Genomic DNA, 17731 nt, shown 5'->3' with positions numbered 1-17731 from the left:
TTGAAGCGAATGGCCGAGTGTATCAAGCAGAGTGGAAGAGATACCCGAGGCAGAATGTGTGCCAAAAAGCTTATGTTTAAATCACCTGAACGCTCTTGCGGAAGCTTACTTTAACACAAAAAGCAGTGCTTAAAACTAACAAAGAATAGAACACGACTTAGCGGGTTAATGGAAAAATGAAATCTGTTCCTGATGTTCAAGTGCAGGTGGGGCAGCAAAAGAAGCGGAGTAGTTGGTTTTCCCCAACGACGTACATAAACCAACATCAGCTTAACGTTTTCCAGGATCCGTGGAAATCGGAACTCGGAAGGATTGTGGGCTGGCAACAGAGGCGAAGGTCTCGCCGCCTTCTCGGAGAAAACATGACCCCTGTAATGGCTCTGAAGCCATATAGCAAGCGCCCGACACATATAGCACCCGACATAGATAGCGTATTAGCCTATAAAGGGCAAGGTGCATAGAGTCCCGGCAACGATTGTGCTGGTTTTGTTATCGCCAAACTGTTGAAATGTTCGCCAGTAATTAGTTAATCAAATAGGTACAAATTATTACATAGTTGTGACAGCGAACTGTGTAAATCAGAGGGCTATTGAGCCAGTACCATGTACAGGGATACGGATGAAGCTCTGAATCTGTGCTGTGAATGTTCAGGCCGGTTTGGCTGGACCTGCCTCACCGGTTGTGACAATGGTATTGTGGGAATAAGATCTCTGTTGCCATTTGTGTAACCGCTGGTGGGATAGGGTTCGCACGGTTCTGCTCCAACTTTCACTGCCATGTTGTCCACTCAAATTGTATCCGTAGAATACATGTGTATTATGTTCGCCCTTTCAACATGTGATTGGCGAGCAAACTTGTCCCCTACATAGCTCAGTTTGCCGTCCAACCTTTGTTTATCTCCCTCGCAATTTCATAACCGCCTTCCAATTTCAGAGACACTGCTGTACCCAAGCTTGCTGATGATGCAGATTATTGAAATATTATTTATTGTTTCAAATGCTGGATTATTAACTTGGAATGCCTTATTCTTGGTGCGCACCTGTCTAGACTGAAATCCGGCTCCACTCCAATACCAATGGACACCACCATAAAAGGGGCAGCATACCAAGTGCTGTTAATTGTATCATGCAAGCTTAATATAAACATTATCATGGCTATCATGCAGCCACGGTCGACATCACATCAGTAAGCATTTAGCGTGTTATGGAAGCATGAAAATGTTACTTTGTGTACTTATTTTTCCCAGTATCCACAACATTCTGCCACATGCTTTGGATTACGGGGCATAGTTTCAAATAATGAGGCTCGAAGACATTAATAAGGCTTGAAGGCATAACTTGCCAGTGTTTGATCATGGTGCCCACTTATTATGACAAGTGGCAAGGGTTGCGTCCGTATTGAGTTATTGCTATCTTTGATCATTTATGCCCAGGTAATTTTAAGTAGTAATCCATATAACCATGCTCACATTTTGCATTCATTATAAAGAGTGCAGTGTATACCCATTGATGCTTTCAAGGCACCAGCTTGGGTAACATTACAAAAAAGAACACTCAAGATTGCACAAGATCAAAATCACAAGATCCAAAGCACAAGACCCAAATCGCAAGATCCAAATCACATGATCAAGATCACAAGATCAAGATCACAAGATCAAGATCACAAGATCGAGATCACAAGATCAAGATCACAAGATCACAAGATAAAGACTACAAGATCAAGATCACAAGGTTGACGATTACAGAAGGTTTGTGCATGCAATCTGCGTGCTAAGGCCTTCGACGCCAGGTCGGACCGCTCCTCACGAAAATCCGTTGTGCACCCCTGGTCACGGCCTGGAAATGTGGCAATCCATCTATTTCGTGAGCGTGTTGAAAATGAGCATGAATGTTTAAAAGGACAAGCAGGGGCGTGGATTAGTTCGTGCTCTCGTCGGCGTTCAAGGGTCAGCGAGCGGCTGGTTGCGGGAGCATGAGCACCAGGTGCACCGTCGCCGGTCTGGCACTGGTAAAACCAGTTCAACGCTAGCCATTGGAAGCCGTTCACCAACGTGCAGTACCAGCGCACGGTGGGCCCCCCGTGCTCGCGCAGCTGGTGCGCCCCACTGACGCCGGCTGGCCGCCGCCGCAGCTGTCTGGCCGACCGGCTGCTGCCCGTCGCCTCGGTAGCGGCGTAGCGGCTTTAGACTGCTGTTGCCGCTGCTGCCTTGGACTTGGTGTGCGGCGGCCGAAGCACGGGCGAGGTGTGCCAGTGCCTGCTGCGCCACCACCTCGATACGCTGCAGGTACAGCATGACTCGGAGCGCGCCGGCGTCTGCGGCGCCCGGCCGGCGAGCCGTCGCGGCCCGGTGTCCTCCATCCGTTCGTCGTGTGACGCACGTCCATGCCGCGGCTCAGCGTCACAACCGGCCTGGTGAAAGTGCTCGTCCAGAACCGCACCGTGATGTGTGACGAGGACGGCCCGGCGACTGAGCGCGCCCGCCAGCACAGGCTGTACCGCAGACGGCCGGAGCCAGCGACGAGCACGCCTGGCGACTGAGCTCGCCCGCCAACACGGGCTGTACCGCAGACGGCCGGAGCCAGCGACGAGCACGCCTGGCGAGTGAGCGCGCCCGCCAGCACGGGCTGTGGCGCAGACGGCCGGAGCCAGCGGACTGCCGCATGAACGGCCATATCACCACCCATCACGCATGAGTACCGGGGTGACGGTTACTTCCTGTGTTATGCTAAGCGCTAGTGTTGGAATGAACATCAGGCAAGTTGGTGACGCTTTCATCGGCGCCCTTCACACGAGTGACCGCGGATTATCAAGTGCCATGATCACCACTGTTCAGCTATGAGCGACGGTGCGCTGTCCGTCTTCGACACTCTGGGACATTGTCATCACGGCTAAAGATGACCAGGCCCAGACCTGATTGGAAGGTTGTGAACACCACATATCCCGATGCGCTCGAACTGCTGCTTATTTAAGATTATTTGGAGCTCCAGAAGTGAATATATACGTCATGCATTGACAGCTGGTAAAAGAGTTGAATGCAAACTGAATGAAGGCGAGGAGAAATGAGAAACGTAACTTAGCACGGATAAATTCTGGACGAGATTGACACGCATGGCGCGTAATTATGCCTGCCATCAAAACCATGTCCGAACATCAGTCACGGTTCCTAGTTTCCATGTAACTGTCCATTCCACTTGCTTCAGTATTGCGTTCTGCAAACGCTTCTGTGATTTGTTTACAAAACATGTTGCACTCATTCAAACGTGTGATTTTTAGAATACACCGTCAGGCCCTTGATCTAATGTGATCTTGGTTGGAGTAGTGTTCAATGCGGCCAGAAGTCTCATATAATTGCTAAAAAAGTGCAGAGAGCAGTTCGGCACAGCCACTTATGTGACATTCTCACATTTCGCAATAAGGATGAAATAACTGGTATAATTGCAAGTCAGGGATGTAGTGTTCTATTCAGCTGGGGGCGGGGGGGGGGAGGCGGGGACTTAAACCTCCCAACTCGAACTAGGGCCCCCTTTGAGAGGAAAGTGGGCCAATCCGTTGTTAGTTTGCTTCCAGTGAACAGAAGTCATAAGTCGCTGCCTCCGTGTATCAGCGGCCGCGTCAGGAAAGGGTCTTACATTTCTGACTCTCATTCTCTGGCGAATTTTTATCCAGACCGTTCTTGAAAGTTGCGATAACACATACTGAATGAAGGAAAGTATGTGTATAATGCATATACACTGATGTATAAAGAGAAATATTCTGTCAAGAATATTGTTGTTATTTATGTTAAGCAAATATGCTAAAGGAAGTAAAAGCAGCTTACATGGTTTGTTTACGAAAAACGCACCCTAACGCATTCTAGCAAAAGCATCTAAAACTAAAGCTGAAGCATCTAAAAATCTAAGCTATGGCTTAAGAGGTCATCGACACGACTGGATTGCAGCATGGATCAACAGGGTCCCCCAGTGCATGACCACATGGCCACCGGCTCATCTGGTGTCGGGTTCAAGCTGTCATCAGGTCCTCCGGCCCTTCCCTCTGCAGCGGTCAGCTTCCATTCACCGAATGCGGATGTGCCACTTCAGAACGAACGAGTCTCTGAGGCGGAGGCCCCTCCGGTATACCTTCTCAGACCGGCCCTGCCGGCCCTCAGCCGCGGTGTCGGAAGCACGCCGATGCCGTACCTGTTCCGCAGGCGCGCTGCGGCATTCGGTAGACTTCCCGATGTATAATCTTTGGGCGGACGGTGTCACACTAAGAGAGGTTGCGAGAGACTCAGGTTCCGTATTGTGGGTCACGACCATAACCGGCCTGGGGATGCAGCTCTTGCCAGTCTGGTGAGGCATAGAACGCATGCATAACTGGATTTTAAAGGGATTTGACAACCAAAAATCTGTGTGGCTGAATATGCAGAAATTGGAGCACATTCTCCCGAATGATCGATGACGTTTTTGCACGAGTTTGTCTTCCGCGCATCCATAATCCTGCAATGTTTTGACCGTTACGCGGGCCCAGCGGGAGGCAAATACACTGCTTGGTAAAAAACCGCTTTATGGCAGCGTTTTATATGCAGCATTCCTGCCGAACTGAAAAAACAAAACAGAATTACATTTCCAGTGTAAGTGATTTGGTGGGCTGAGTAATACGTTTTTTATCAGTGTTTCCGTTCGTTTCAGCAACATCAAATGAGAAGCTTGTTTTATCGGCGAGCCGTATAACTCCAAGAGCATTTTGTGATGCTCCCGAGGTTGGCTGCGGATAGCCGGTTTCGGTTCTGTGAGCGGCCGACCCAACACCAGCGAGTATCATTTTGAATTTAATCAAACTAGAATCGACCGTTTGTGTGATGCCCAATTGGGCTCAAGATAAATGTGGTTCAATACATTACAGACAAGTAATCGCGGCCATTCATATTGCCAGGACCCCTGGCGATGTGCCACTGCAGTTCATAGTTACTGATTGTGCTCCTGCATTCCACCAGTATAGCTGATTGATGACCCCGTTCTGGCATTTCGCTTCAATTCAAATAGTTTAATTCACAAAAACCACATGTGAGTTAACATTTATACATTTATGAGATTTAGGTTCTTAGAGTATTCGCCGGTTAAATTACGTCATATATTATATATATTTTTTATATTACGCATATTACGCCGAACACGTCGGCGTAATATGCGCTCGTTATCTCATTCTCCCTGACCTTGTTTGAAGACACTAGCCATCTAATCCTTCCATGAACTTATAATTCGAAATTTAAAGCGAGGTCAGCCTTGGGGTTTTTAACTTCCGTTTCGCGTATATCATGCAACGAGTGTATACACACGAGTGAATGCGAACTAACGAACGATCATCATGAGCGATATGCATCATAGATGCTATCGCATGCGCGTCACGTCATTTCCACTTTCGGAATGTCACATGCTTGACTTAACGTTAAGTATGTGGCAATTCGGAACGTAATGGCCAATTTTGGGCAAGTTCTTTTTTAGCTAGATCATGACGTAAAACGCTTGGTACAGCGATCGAGCGAAACCAAGTAGAAATATTACAACATGCACAACACGACGCCGTGTTCGACAAGAGATGCTTACTGTGAGCCCACCTATACATATATATCGACATATATATGATATGATTATAAATGATATGTCAATATGTCGACACCAGCCAACCGTCAAACTGTATTATAAAAATCAAATGACATTTGCTCACAAACAAGATGACAAAGCTTTACGACATGTTAAAGGCAAAAACGGCCGCAAAATAGACATCGTCATTTACTATTGTAATACGAAAATATCGAACTTTTTTATGAGAAACATCTCAGACAAACCCGACAAACTAAAATGCACCAATGTAGTGTATCAATTCCAGTGCAACATCGAAGGCTACAAACTTCGTTCCATACACTACATTGGTGTGACCACAACGACACTCTCACGACGCCTGACAATGCACTTACGTGACGGGGCACCTCTGGACCACATGCGACAGGAACACGACATGACATTGACACGACAACAACTGACAGACAGCACTGGCATTTTACGGACGTGCGGTGACAGAAGACGCCTTCAAATTTGGGAAAGCATATTCATTAACGAACTCTCTCCGGCCTTAAACAGACAGACAAATTCTTGCAGAACTCTTGAACTACTAGGTGGTGGGCGGTGAGCACTTCTGATGCGCTTGTGGCAATAGTGTTCCCATTTTGTATTTGTGGTGTTCCCATTATGAGTGTTTCTTACATGTATGAAAGTAAAAATAGGATTCCGTCTTACTTCAATTAGCTGTTATTCAATTATTAATTATGCTTCATTTATGCTCTACGTACCAAAAGATGCTTTCCAACAGAAGTGCACAATTTTTCATCCTTTAAAACCCAAAGCTTATTTCTTGTGCAATTTAGTCTTCTCCGACGATGAGATAGGATCTCGAAACGTTAGAATGGAAGGAGTGATGAATGTATAAGTAATTTTGTGCGAACCATCTTTAGTCTAAGCGATGACGCCAAATCAAAGAGCCGGAACTAGAACGGTGCATCAAAAAGCTCGTCAATGCTGAGTCAGCAGTTATTTTTAATCAAACCTGTATCAAAGAAAGGATTCTGCCAAAATATTCCAATATATATATATATATATATATATATATATATATATATGTATATATATATGTGTGTATATGTATATCATATCGACATATATATGCAAATAGACAGACAGATAGACATGTGCCTCATTTTTCTTAGGAAAAATTAGTAGCAATTCTAGTAAACTTATCCAACATGTTTAAGAGATTGAAAATGACGTGCTCTGTGCACTATTTTCCGTGGAAAACCTGCTCACAGGCTAGCATGAGTGTGGTGGTGCAGTGGAATTTCCTACCAAGACATTTGTGCACATGACATTAACACAAATTTTACTGGTATGCATGCATGCAAACAGGAATAGCAGGGCTACTAAATTCCTTGAAAGTTTCTTTATGCCGGCCGGTTGTTCTCATTTCGCAAGTCCGCCAATGGTCTTTCTTTTCAAAGATTCTTGGGTGTAAAATTTTGAAAGACAAAACCTAGATGCGGTACCATACTCCCATATTTCAGCAGCTTTATTGAATGGCCTTTGAGTTGTAGACTAACCCACATAGACTGCCTCTGTTGCAAAAATACATGTAGCTCAATAGACATACGTCCCTCAATACCTCGAGCACACCACCGGCAGCCGGCAACGGACTGACTGGGACGACATCTGTCTGGACCTGCTGGCCGCTGATTGGGGAGCTGCACGATACCAATGATATGAATGCAAGAGAGAAAATCATCCATAAAGAAGGAAAGGTGCTACGGCTCGTCACTGCCTCGTACACAACAGGTCGCGCGAGACGCCCCAGCTGTCCTAGGCGGCTGCGTGATCACCCGCATCTCTAGACCCTGATGGCCGAGCGAGGGGCGGCGAGGGATGCCTGGCTGGCTCTGCGCGCCCCAGAGTATTGTTCGGACTTCACGCGACTTCGAACAGCGTGAAGTGTGCCATGATAGGTGCCAGACGCGATTCTCTCTGAGGTGTGGTGACTTCTGGTGGCCAGCGCAATTATTATGTCTACCTTGAATGGATTCGCCATGACGTCACCAATAATCCGGGACGATACGTGAGGAGGAAACTCTGACCTGGCTGACGAATTCAACCGTCACTTTGCGACGGTTGGGGTCCGAATAGCTGTCACGGTGAGGGACAGCACGCGGCAGTCCCCCGGACCGCCGAGGTCTGCGCGACCTAATGCACTTTCAAGTTCATAGCTTTCCCTGAACTATCCTCGTAGATCCGACGCGTGAGCAGTTCGGGAGCGGTAGGTGTCGTAATCATTCGCGGATCACCGATGGTAGTGATTTGCGGACCATATGCAGATCATCAATTGCTCACTTGCGACTCAGGTCTTACCGACGAGTGGAAAATCGCGGACAGTGTGCTCATCCTGGAACCAGGTGATTCGACTGTATGAGTTAACTACAAATCCACGTCTCTCATAAATGTACTATACAAAAGTCATGAAAAAGTCCTTTGTGACCATTTCAGCTCGCATTGTCATTGCAGTGGTATTCTCAGCCATGCCTAATACGCCTACGGAAAAGGTTGCGGCACTGGGGACACTGTGCTCAACGTTATCGCCGAGCTAGTGAGGTACATCGATAGCGAAGAAATATTGCTCATAACAGCCGTCGACCTGTCGAAAGCCTCTGACAGTGTTGATTATGATCTGCTGAAAACAAAGCTTTAGGGGCACGGCGTGGACCCTGACTAGTTGAGAGCTATTTGAGTGGTCGGAGGCAGGTGGTGCGTGGAGGACCGATGGCCTTACGGAAGCCAACGGAGTGCCCCAGGGATTCGTAGTCGGTCTGTTCTTGTTTACCTAGTTCACAAATGACTTGTACAGTCACGTGTCACATGACCGGCTCATCTCATATGCAGATGACAGCCAGCTCTTGGACCATGCTCTTCAAACAAGCTCCATGCTCTCCAATAAGCTGACTCTCCGTGCACTACAAAGCCGCCCGGATTGTCAATTTGCCAACTGCCAGGCCTCGTCAGCGCAAAATCTCCTAAAATGAGCAAAGAAATGCACCTATGTTCTCAAATATTTTAAACACAATTGAAAGAAAAGCTGTGATTTCCACTTAACATGGAAGATGGAGACTGTCACACTTTCACAGCACATAACATTTATCGGTGTGATCGTGGACTCAACGCTTTCGTGGGATACGAACGTCGCCAGAGTCGCGCAAGAATGCAACGAGAATCTAGCCTTGTTGTACCGCCTCGTACATTACGTTACACCTAATGTTCTCAAGATTATCGTCTTGCCGCATATAACATGCTGTCCCAAGTTACATATGTAGAAAATTCAAAATTTATGAGTTTTGCCACCAGGATTGTCTTTGGCAACAGACGTGGCCAACACATGCCACCGTATCGAGAATCTCTAGGCTGACCCCGGATTCACTTTATACCCGATGTTCCACTGCGTACTGAACTTGATGGAGGGAACAGACGTGCTCAAACTGTTTAAAGCGTTCAGATACGAGAAATGACCACCTGGTGCTCCATCCCTGTTCAGCCCCCTGTCCCTTTAGGGGAGATGCGGCCCTCCATGGCGATGTCTCTTTACCTGCCTAGCTGCCGACTGGAGGTCATCAACCGGGCCTCTCCTTGTCATGCCGGGGCAACTCGAACCACCTGCCTCCGATAACCGCTACATGTGCACAAGGGTCAAGAGCCCGTGCTAGAGAGCTGAGCTACTGTACGCTCGTGTAGGTGCAGTTCTGTATGTCAATGTGGTCCCCATGCACTTGCACTTTGTATTCATTTATTTATGTGCATGCGCTTGACCACTTTCTTTTGTTTCAAATTTGGTTATCGTCGTTCTAGGTTTATTGTTTCCACATCGTGCGTATTTAAATACAATCACACCATGGTGTTGTCCCGGACCGAAAGTTCCGGACGTTGTAAAGAACCAGAGACTGAAGTCACCCCGTGGATGGACTGTGAGAAAATGCAATACAGCCAAAAACAGCTGAGTTAATTGTTCTTACCCGCCCATTCTTCATTGTAGTATTGTATTAACTTGCAATAAGTGTACGCTCCTCATACGCCTTCCGCCCATATGCTTAAACTCTAGGGTTGTTTTTAGCGTGGGATTGGGAACGTCAGTTACAGTTTAGGTGTTTGCTGTGCAATGTTTCTTAACGCCTGGTCGATTTCTGTAATGACATCACGTCGAAGGTAACACTATAGATCCGACTTCGTGTAAACGGTGTCGCGCCCACGTACGCTCACTAACATAAAACGGCAGACTTAAAAGGAATGTTTCACATTTAAAGATATCCAGGCAAGCATCAGATATGATGGAAACAGCTAACTTATAACTATTGGTATATTTTAAGTAGAGAACACTGCTCTAGACAACACAGTTTCTCTGTTTAGTAAATATGCTTTCGAAACGTCATCGTTTGATGACGTCATCGTACCTTTCACAACATTGATTGAGAGCCAATTGACGGCTAGTTATTCACGACTAGTATGTCTGGAATTCAAGCTCACGAACGCCAAATATGAGCGACTTGACGATTATATGTTTCTTGGCCTTGATCATCACCCGTCTTATGGAATGACATGACATGAATAACGTTATTGTCACGTCATGAATGCCAGTGTGACTTTGTAAGATACTCCCTCCGATATAACTTTCCTCATTTTCGCGAGCGTGTAGCACAGAAACTAGAGGGGCTTAGGTCTTAAGAAGGGCAGGATTGTGAACAGCACTGAAAGTTCTTCAATATCGCCAATTAATTTCAAAGCCTCATATAAATATGGAACATTTCCTTTAACCAGTTTCGAGCGACGTTCATGGTCTGCTACCTCACACCGAAAACTGGCATTCCTATCTCACACCGCTTCTGACATCCCACACGATATGCAAGAGGACTGACCACTCCATATATTGCGCTTGACAGCGTATAGCCACTCGCACTTGTGACAACATGCGTGTGCTAGCACGACTGCATGTTTTTATCTCAGTAGAGCTGTTTTGGTCCCGTGTATCTACGGGGCCCGGCTGCCGAATGCCCATCCAACCGCCTGAATGTCCACCGCTCGGGGAGCTGCTTGCAGAAATACGCCACTTCAATGCCAACGCAAGGTCAGCGGCAGAACACTGTGCTGGCGAGGCCTTTTGCGCTGATGAAATTAGTCTGAAGCGATTGATGCTTCAGGTAATTGTGGATCAAGGTCTCCGAAATACGCAAATATTTTGGGTACATTCTGTACTTGGGTGAATTGGGCCTGCGTTATCTGCATTGCCCCAGCTTACTCGGTTTGACGCGAACGTGCTGTATTCAAGACGGCTCACAAAGCCGAGTCGATTTCACGCCGTTACCGAACCGGGCCGCTGAGACCCGACGTCAGTTTTGAAGAGCGCCCCAAAAACGCCGGGTCGGTTCGTTTGCACAAGTGCGCATACATCGCACACATCCATTTGCGCTTTCGCCAGTCCGACTACCGTTTTTATCCAAGTCGAAACGAGCCAATGCCGACATTGGTACTCCAACTTACAGCGCCAGATGCGACGCGTACTGATTGCATAACAATCGCGTTAGTATGGTTAGAACTCCGTGACCTGTACATACGTAGCACCATTAAAGGGAAACACATAATAGCTCGCCACGACATCGTAAGCACATAATATAGTTCATCATAAAATGAGTGCTAGATAGGTGTTCTTTGCCTATGCCAGTAATCAATCACGGGAAGTAAATGGCGCAACCCTAAACCACTTACAGAAGGGAGAAGGACGACACATGGCTATGACAAGTTACACCAGGAAACTACTCCTTACGAAGCGTGTACAAAATCGTAGAGTTGATACTCCCTAACTGGCATCTGCGTATGCTCTAAGCCAAGGCAAAGTCAAGATGTTAACTATATCATCTGGAGAAGCTTCCATCCAAAATGGATCAGAAAAGACCGCGCAGATGGTTGAGTTGATCAGGGGACTCGCCTTCTGATTCTAAAGCGGGGTGTGTTCAAGCCCCCTCAGACGATAACTTTTTACCATTGACTGGAATCGCCTGCGGCCGGTGGCAGCGGCCCTGCTCATGGTCGTGCCCGTGGCTGGGTGACGTCAGAGGGCAGGACGGGCCGGGCCGAGCGTTGTGGTACGGTACGCTTTCTTTGCAAAATTCTGTCGTTGACCTGTATTTGGTTTTCGGTGGTGGGGTCATGGCTCACGCAACAAGCACCGCTTAGCATGAACACTGATCCCAGAAATATACGCGATCAGAATGCTTGGACTGTATCATAAGAAGGCATACAATGGTTGAATCACGCCTATGTCGTAGGCGGTCTCACCAGCAGTTGCGGGCTGTACTTGTGGTGCGGGAAGTGCTGTCGCACAAACTCCTTGCCCAACAGGCTGAAGAGCGCCTGCTGCTTGGCCTCCGAGCTGAGCTGACCCCTCACACGGGAGGCCAGCGTCCGGTTCACCCTTTCCATGACCTGCAGGGCAGAGGAGGCGCACGCCCGGGTCAGGCCCTCCGCTGCCACTCGGGCCACGCGTCAGGAGCGTCGATGCGTTTAACACATGCAGCGGAAGGCCTCCGGAAATTGTGCGCGGTGGAGGGAGAGGGGGGAGGGGGGGGCAGATCACACCGCCCCGCTATCTCAAGAACCGTCAGAAAACGCATGATGAAACTTCCAGTGGTTGGGTACTACAGGAAAAATACGTTTTGCTTAAAGCTGGTGACCCCAAGCCAACATTTTCGCGGTGAAACGGATCGGGCGCCACCCGATTCCAGAGTGGGACAGATAGTTGGCCAATTGGCTGACCGGCCGTGCGGGAGGGCGGCCGGGCGCAATAGAGTTTCTGAAGCAACAGCTGAAGTGCGTCAACGGTGTAATGGATGAAAAATACAAACGTTCTGCTTCACAAGTGCAAAATGCACCAATTGTCGCTGTGTGTAGGAGCAATTTAGCAAAATGGCATGATTCACCTATCAGTATTCGTGTTCGTGACAAACGTGGGGTTGACCAAGATTGGTCCTATTGAGCTATTGTGAACTCGACTTGAACGGACCTCTGTGACCCAGCATAACCTTTGCATTATAAAGCACAACAGCATGCACAAAAATGTCGCCGTGTGGTCAGTAAAAATCCATTGCTGCAGACGTACCGGGAATACATTAGCGTTTATTCTCACGCTTGGACGCTGGCTGCGCTAATGAATTTTCAGCGTGTAACTTCGCAATTTGCCGGTAGATTTTTTCCATTACTTTTAACAACGCGCTAGGGTTTCATTTGCAGGTAGACGAAAAGTGTACAGATTTGTCCACACACTCCGGAGACCATCCAAATTTGGCCATTCCATAAGCCATACGGCGATCAAGGCCAAGAAAAAACATAATTGTCGAGACGTTTATATGTAGCGTTCATGAGCACGATTTACAATTATAAAGGGCGTTAATTGGCTCTCAATCAATGTTGTGCGGGGTACGATGACGCAATCAAACCATGATGCATTGAGGAGCATGTTTACTAAATGGAGAATTGTGCTGTCTAAAACCGCTTTCTACTGAAATAGAAGCGTGCCCATGTTATAAGTGAGATTGTTCCATCATACCTGGTGCTGCTTGAATAAATTCAAATATGAAAGATTCCCTTTAATCGATACCTGCTTTACTGTTACGTGACTCGCTTCGGGTGGTAAAATGCAGCGCGACATCTTGTTGCAAAAAAAGACAGAAAATGATACCTGCTTTAACCAAGACATTTCCGGGGTTCCACAGCAATCCACACATTTAGTGATTGATAAAATCTGCCTCGAATGCCAACTCCTTTGCGTGAAACCGCCACTCTTCTCTGCGAATGTGGGCCCATCAAGACTGTCAAGCACAGGCCAACGGAAACTGCGCAGTCCCTGTCGACCGGTCGCTTGGCGCGAAGCGCACCGGCCGTCGACTTGCCCACAATACATGCCTGCTCTGCCAGGAAACCGGTGGGCATACAGATAGCGATCGCAAATGGACCCGCGTACATATCAGTAATCGCCAAGACCGCATGCAATTGTGTTTGCTTTTCGTAAATAGCGGATGACAGCATGTTCCGTGGTATGGTGACGGCAGAAAACTCGTTTGCATAGGAATTCAATTGGATGGGTTCCACGGCTGACTCAGAGAACGAGGATGCTCTTACAAAACCAGCTAAATGGGGCCATTGACCCCTCTGCAAAAAAAATGCGGCCTTTTTAGGCCGTTTTTTTCGGGCACATATAATTACAAACGGACAACACTGACAGCATGATGCGAAAAGTTGAACAGTCAGTCGGGCATAGACATATGAAACAGCAAGTGTAATGTGTTACAAACAAGACGTTGCTGTAAGATCAATACTAAAAATACATTATTAATTGCTGATTAGGACAACGCTCCTGAGAGTACGGTGCTCAACTGACAGTGAGCCTCGCAAAAAGAGTTTGATAATTTGCATCGTTTGTTTATTTTATGTTATTACTATACAATTGCTTATGTTTGTGTTTTTGTTTTATGTTGTTTATAAAAGTCTCTACATCATAATACCTTTTGTTGTCTTATTACACCGAAAGCGTTATCAGGCAAAAAAGGAAAATGTCCCCGATTTGGCTTCATGATTTGAGCCTCCATCTTCAGTGCATCCACTGCGTTCCGCCACACGTGTTATATGGTGCATATGTATGCTATCAATTCGTGCGATGTAATCCTCTGCATCAAATACAGAGGCAAGAACCAAGTAATGCCAACAACGTTGTTTACATCCAGTGGTTGTGGGAGAAAACATGGTTTGAATGATTTCGTAGCATTCCTTAAATAGACAAGTCTTCATCATTGAAGACACGTGGCACGATACTTCGTCGTTAGTGTCCAAGTTTTTTCTCATTTTTCACAGCGTATAGCGTAAGACTGGGATACAATTACATGACGGTGACTTGCGTCTTGAAAAGGCGATCCAACCATTGGAAGAGTTGGTGGCATTCAACATATTTGCTATTCGACACTCCTGCAACATGACAAAGCCAGTCCACCCCTGCCAATTAATATTAATTTGATGATCCTCTGCGTAATCCCTGACAACACCGAATTTTGCATCTCATTTCAGCCAAACATGTTTCCATGGCCGCTCGGCAAAATGCCTCAGGGATGGGTAAATGTTCTCCGATGTTTTTAGACCACAAGTTCTGTGATTCATTTTACACATGAAAGGCAAAAGCTGCTTATTCGCAAAGTCTGCATCTCAACTAAAATAAATCACAACAATCGACATATTGCCACTTTTGGGTCTTACCTGACACTGCAACTACCCGTCACTGCAACGTTGGCAAGAACGCTGTCATGATAAAGTACCGCTACTAGGTGGTCGCCACTCATAAGACTTATTCTACGACCAGAGATCTACAAAGTCATCACAGCTAATAAAACGCAACTTTCTACCCATTGGATTCAAGAGCGATTCCTCGAATAGCTCATTCTAATCAGCCGGAGACTGTGCCTCGATCTAAAGTGTTTGAGGAACCATGCTTTGCCAGGCATCGGTACAAACTCGCCCCCGCAAGAACTTGCCTAAAATTGTTGTCTCAATGACAAGTATATATATATATATATATATATATATATATATATATATATATATATATATATATATATATACTATGCCATCTTTGTATGCTGCTGTAGCGTTGCATGCAGTTGGTGGAGTTTTTGAAGAAGTCGGTAGGACTCTGCAAACGTACGATCGTGACAACCACCAGATTCGCCTCTCAGCCACCACGTCATGAGGTCCTTCTCCCGAAGCATGGTAATGTAGCAATCATTGATCGGCAAGTGATCACAGCCCCTGCACTGTAATGGATCATGAATGACCGCAATGAATCCGTATCAGAGCCATTGCCCCGCGTCTTCTGTCAATCCCATCCCTCTCAGCGGCCTACCACCGGCTCCACAACCGACCATGGTGTCACCCACCACCGTCGTGGAATATTGCGGTGTATGGTTGTTACCGATGTGTAATATTCTGGTGTTTGTTACCGATATGTAAAATTCCGGTGTTTGTTACCGATGTGAAATATTCAGGTGTTTGCTTGTTACCGATGTGTAACATTCCGGTGTGTATTTGTTACCGATGTCTATTATTCCGATGTTTGTTACCACTGTGTAATATTCCGGTGTTCGTTACCAATGTGTAATATCAAGGTATTTGCTTGTTACGGACATGTAATATTACGGTGTTTGTTTGTTACCGATGTCTTTTATTCCAGTGTCTTTTACCTACGTGTAATATTCTGGCGTTTGTTTGTTACCGATGTGTTATGTCCCGGCGTCTCAAAACTGAATTGATACCCCGACCCCTGTGCGGTTTGTCTGGAATAAGATGCTCGTGAAAAGACTTCTCGACCACTGTCCTAGGTATAGTTTCGTTGGTCGTCAGACCGGCGGGTGAAACCCAGGAAGCTGAAGCAGGTCCAGGAGCTGTGAGGACCATCACTGACAGATCGGCAGGTGAAAGACAGGAAGGAGATTGCGCGCACCGTCAGTCTGGTTGCACTGCGTACTTGCCTCGTTCAGCTTTCTGAGCGGCGCGACCAATGACCACCGGTTTCAAGACGCCCGCCTTGCTGCAGCGCACAACTGGTTTCCCTCCCCGTGCCGGCCCGGTGAGCTAGCGTCCGCGCGTCCTAGGCCCGTCTCATCCGGCCCGCAGCGCCCGGCCGAGGCGGTCCTCGAGCGGCGGCGCGGCTCGAGCCGGGCGAGAACCGGGCGCGAGCGGCCAGTGAGGCGAGGCGAGGCGGCGATCGGGCGACGCGAGGCGCGAGCGAGGCGGCACGATGGGCGGCTCGCCGATCTGGGAAGAGCTCGAGACGCTGGAGCTGCTCGACATATGGCGCCAGGCGCATATGCAGATGGCGCTGCGGAGTAATGTGCGCAATCGCTGGATCTGGGAGCACGTGGCCGACCAACTGTGGCACCGCGGGTTCGTACGAAGTGGCGAGCAGTGTAAGAACAAGGTGCACAACCTGCTGTGCGTGTACCGCAACGTGTGCCGCGGCCGCCTGCCGCGCTGGAAGTGTCGCTACTTTGAGCTGCTACACCGGGTGATCACCACCGAGGATCTGAGTGAGCTGCAACACGCCGCCAGCGATGTGCCGGGAGGTAAGGCGGTTGCGAGGCTCTCCCCTACTCTGGACAAGCTGGACACAGTTGAGAAGACAGCGGAACGCCTCCCACAGCGGCCGGCGAGCCGACAGCGTCAGGTAGTGGCACCCAAGACGGTCGGGCGGCGAGTGGAATCTGCGGAACTGAGCCACTCGCCTGCCACGCCGAAGCCGCCGGCGGCGCGAGACCGCTCGCGGCGCGGCCCGCCTGCCCTCGTACCGATTCTCTTCCGACCAACCCCGGCCGACGGCGTCGAGTGGAACAGGGTGCCTGGCCTGCCGCTGCCGGGCGGCGACGTGGGCCAGGCGGTGACGATGCTCACACGGCTGTGGGACCAGCAGGTGCCGCCGGGCGCGCTGGCCGCCGGTGACGCCGTCGCCGGCCGCGGCTGGGCGGGCTGCGGCCGCAGCGCTGGCCGGGCGCCACACCGAGCCGACGCCGCCAGTCGGCCGTACCCGGCCGTGCGCGCCGCGGCGGAGCGGCGCAGCCCCCTGCCGCCCGTCCCCCTCGCTGGCGAGAGGACGTATCCGCCGGTCCCGTCACCGCCCGTCGCCGACCCGACCGTGTGCCCCTCGCCGCGGAACAACGGCGCTCCCCTGTGCCGGCTGGCGGCAGCGCGGGAGGGTCCGCCCGTGATCCCCGCGAGGCGGGCCGCCGGCGGCGGGCCCTACGGGATGCTGAGAGCGCCCTGCCCGCGCGACACCGTGATCCTCTCCGGCCGCGCCGGACACCAGCTACAACGCAGTGTGATCAGGATCGACATCGACTGAGCGCCGCCGCCCGCCCGTACCTCCCGGAACTGGCCTGATCGCTTCGCTGGCTGTGTCGTGCCCTGCCGACAGGCAGTCGGGCGCCATCCAGTTGACAGACAGAGTGCAAGCTATTACATGTGAGCGCCTCCAATGGCCACTGTGACATATGTCGCTACTTGCGTGTGCTCTTGGGAAGTGTCGTCGTTCTCATAATGCAGGCCAGCGTGTCATACAATACACGGAGCACACGCATTTTGTT

The 17731-nt window shown here is 48.9% G+C and overlaps 1 protein-coding gene across 1 annotated transcript in view; it reads right to left on the bottom strand.

Moving 5' to 3' along the window:
* The window catches only part of LOC119108940 (uncharacterized), a 73294-nt gene that overhangs the window by 38414 nt on the left and 17149 nt on the right, over positions 1–17731 (bottom strand). The window contains exon 2 of the mRNA XM_037232481.1: positions 11892–12038. Coding sequence (XP_037088376.1) covers positions 11892–12038 — 147 coding nt within the window. The remainder of the gene's footprint in view (positions 1–11891; positions 12039–17731) is intronic.

The sequence above is a fragment of the Pollicipes pollicipes genome, unplaced genomic scaffold (genome assembly GCF_011947565.3).
Source record: "Pollicipes pollicipes isolate AB1234 unplaced genomic scaffold, Ppol_2.1 Scaffold_7097;HRSCAF=8413_pilon_pilon_pilon, whole genome shotgun sequence".
In the NCBI taxonomy this organism is placed as follows: Eukaryota; Metazoa; Arthropoda; class Thecostraca; order Pollicipedomorpha; family Pollicipedidae; genus Pollicipes; species Pollicipes pollicipes.
Note: the sequence above shows the minus strand (reverse complement) of the source record. Positions and strands in the feature narration are given on the sequence as shown.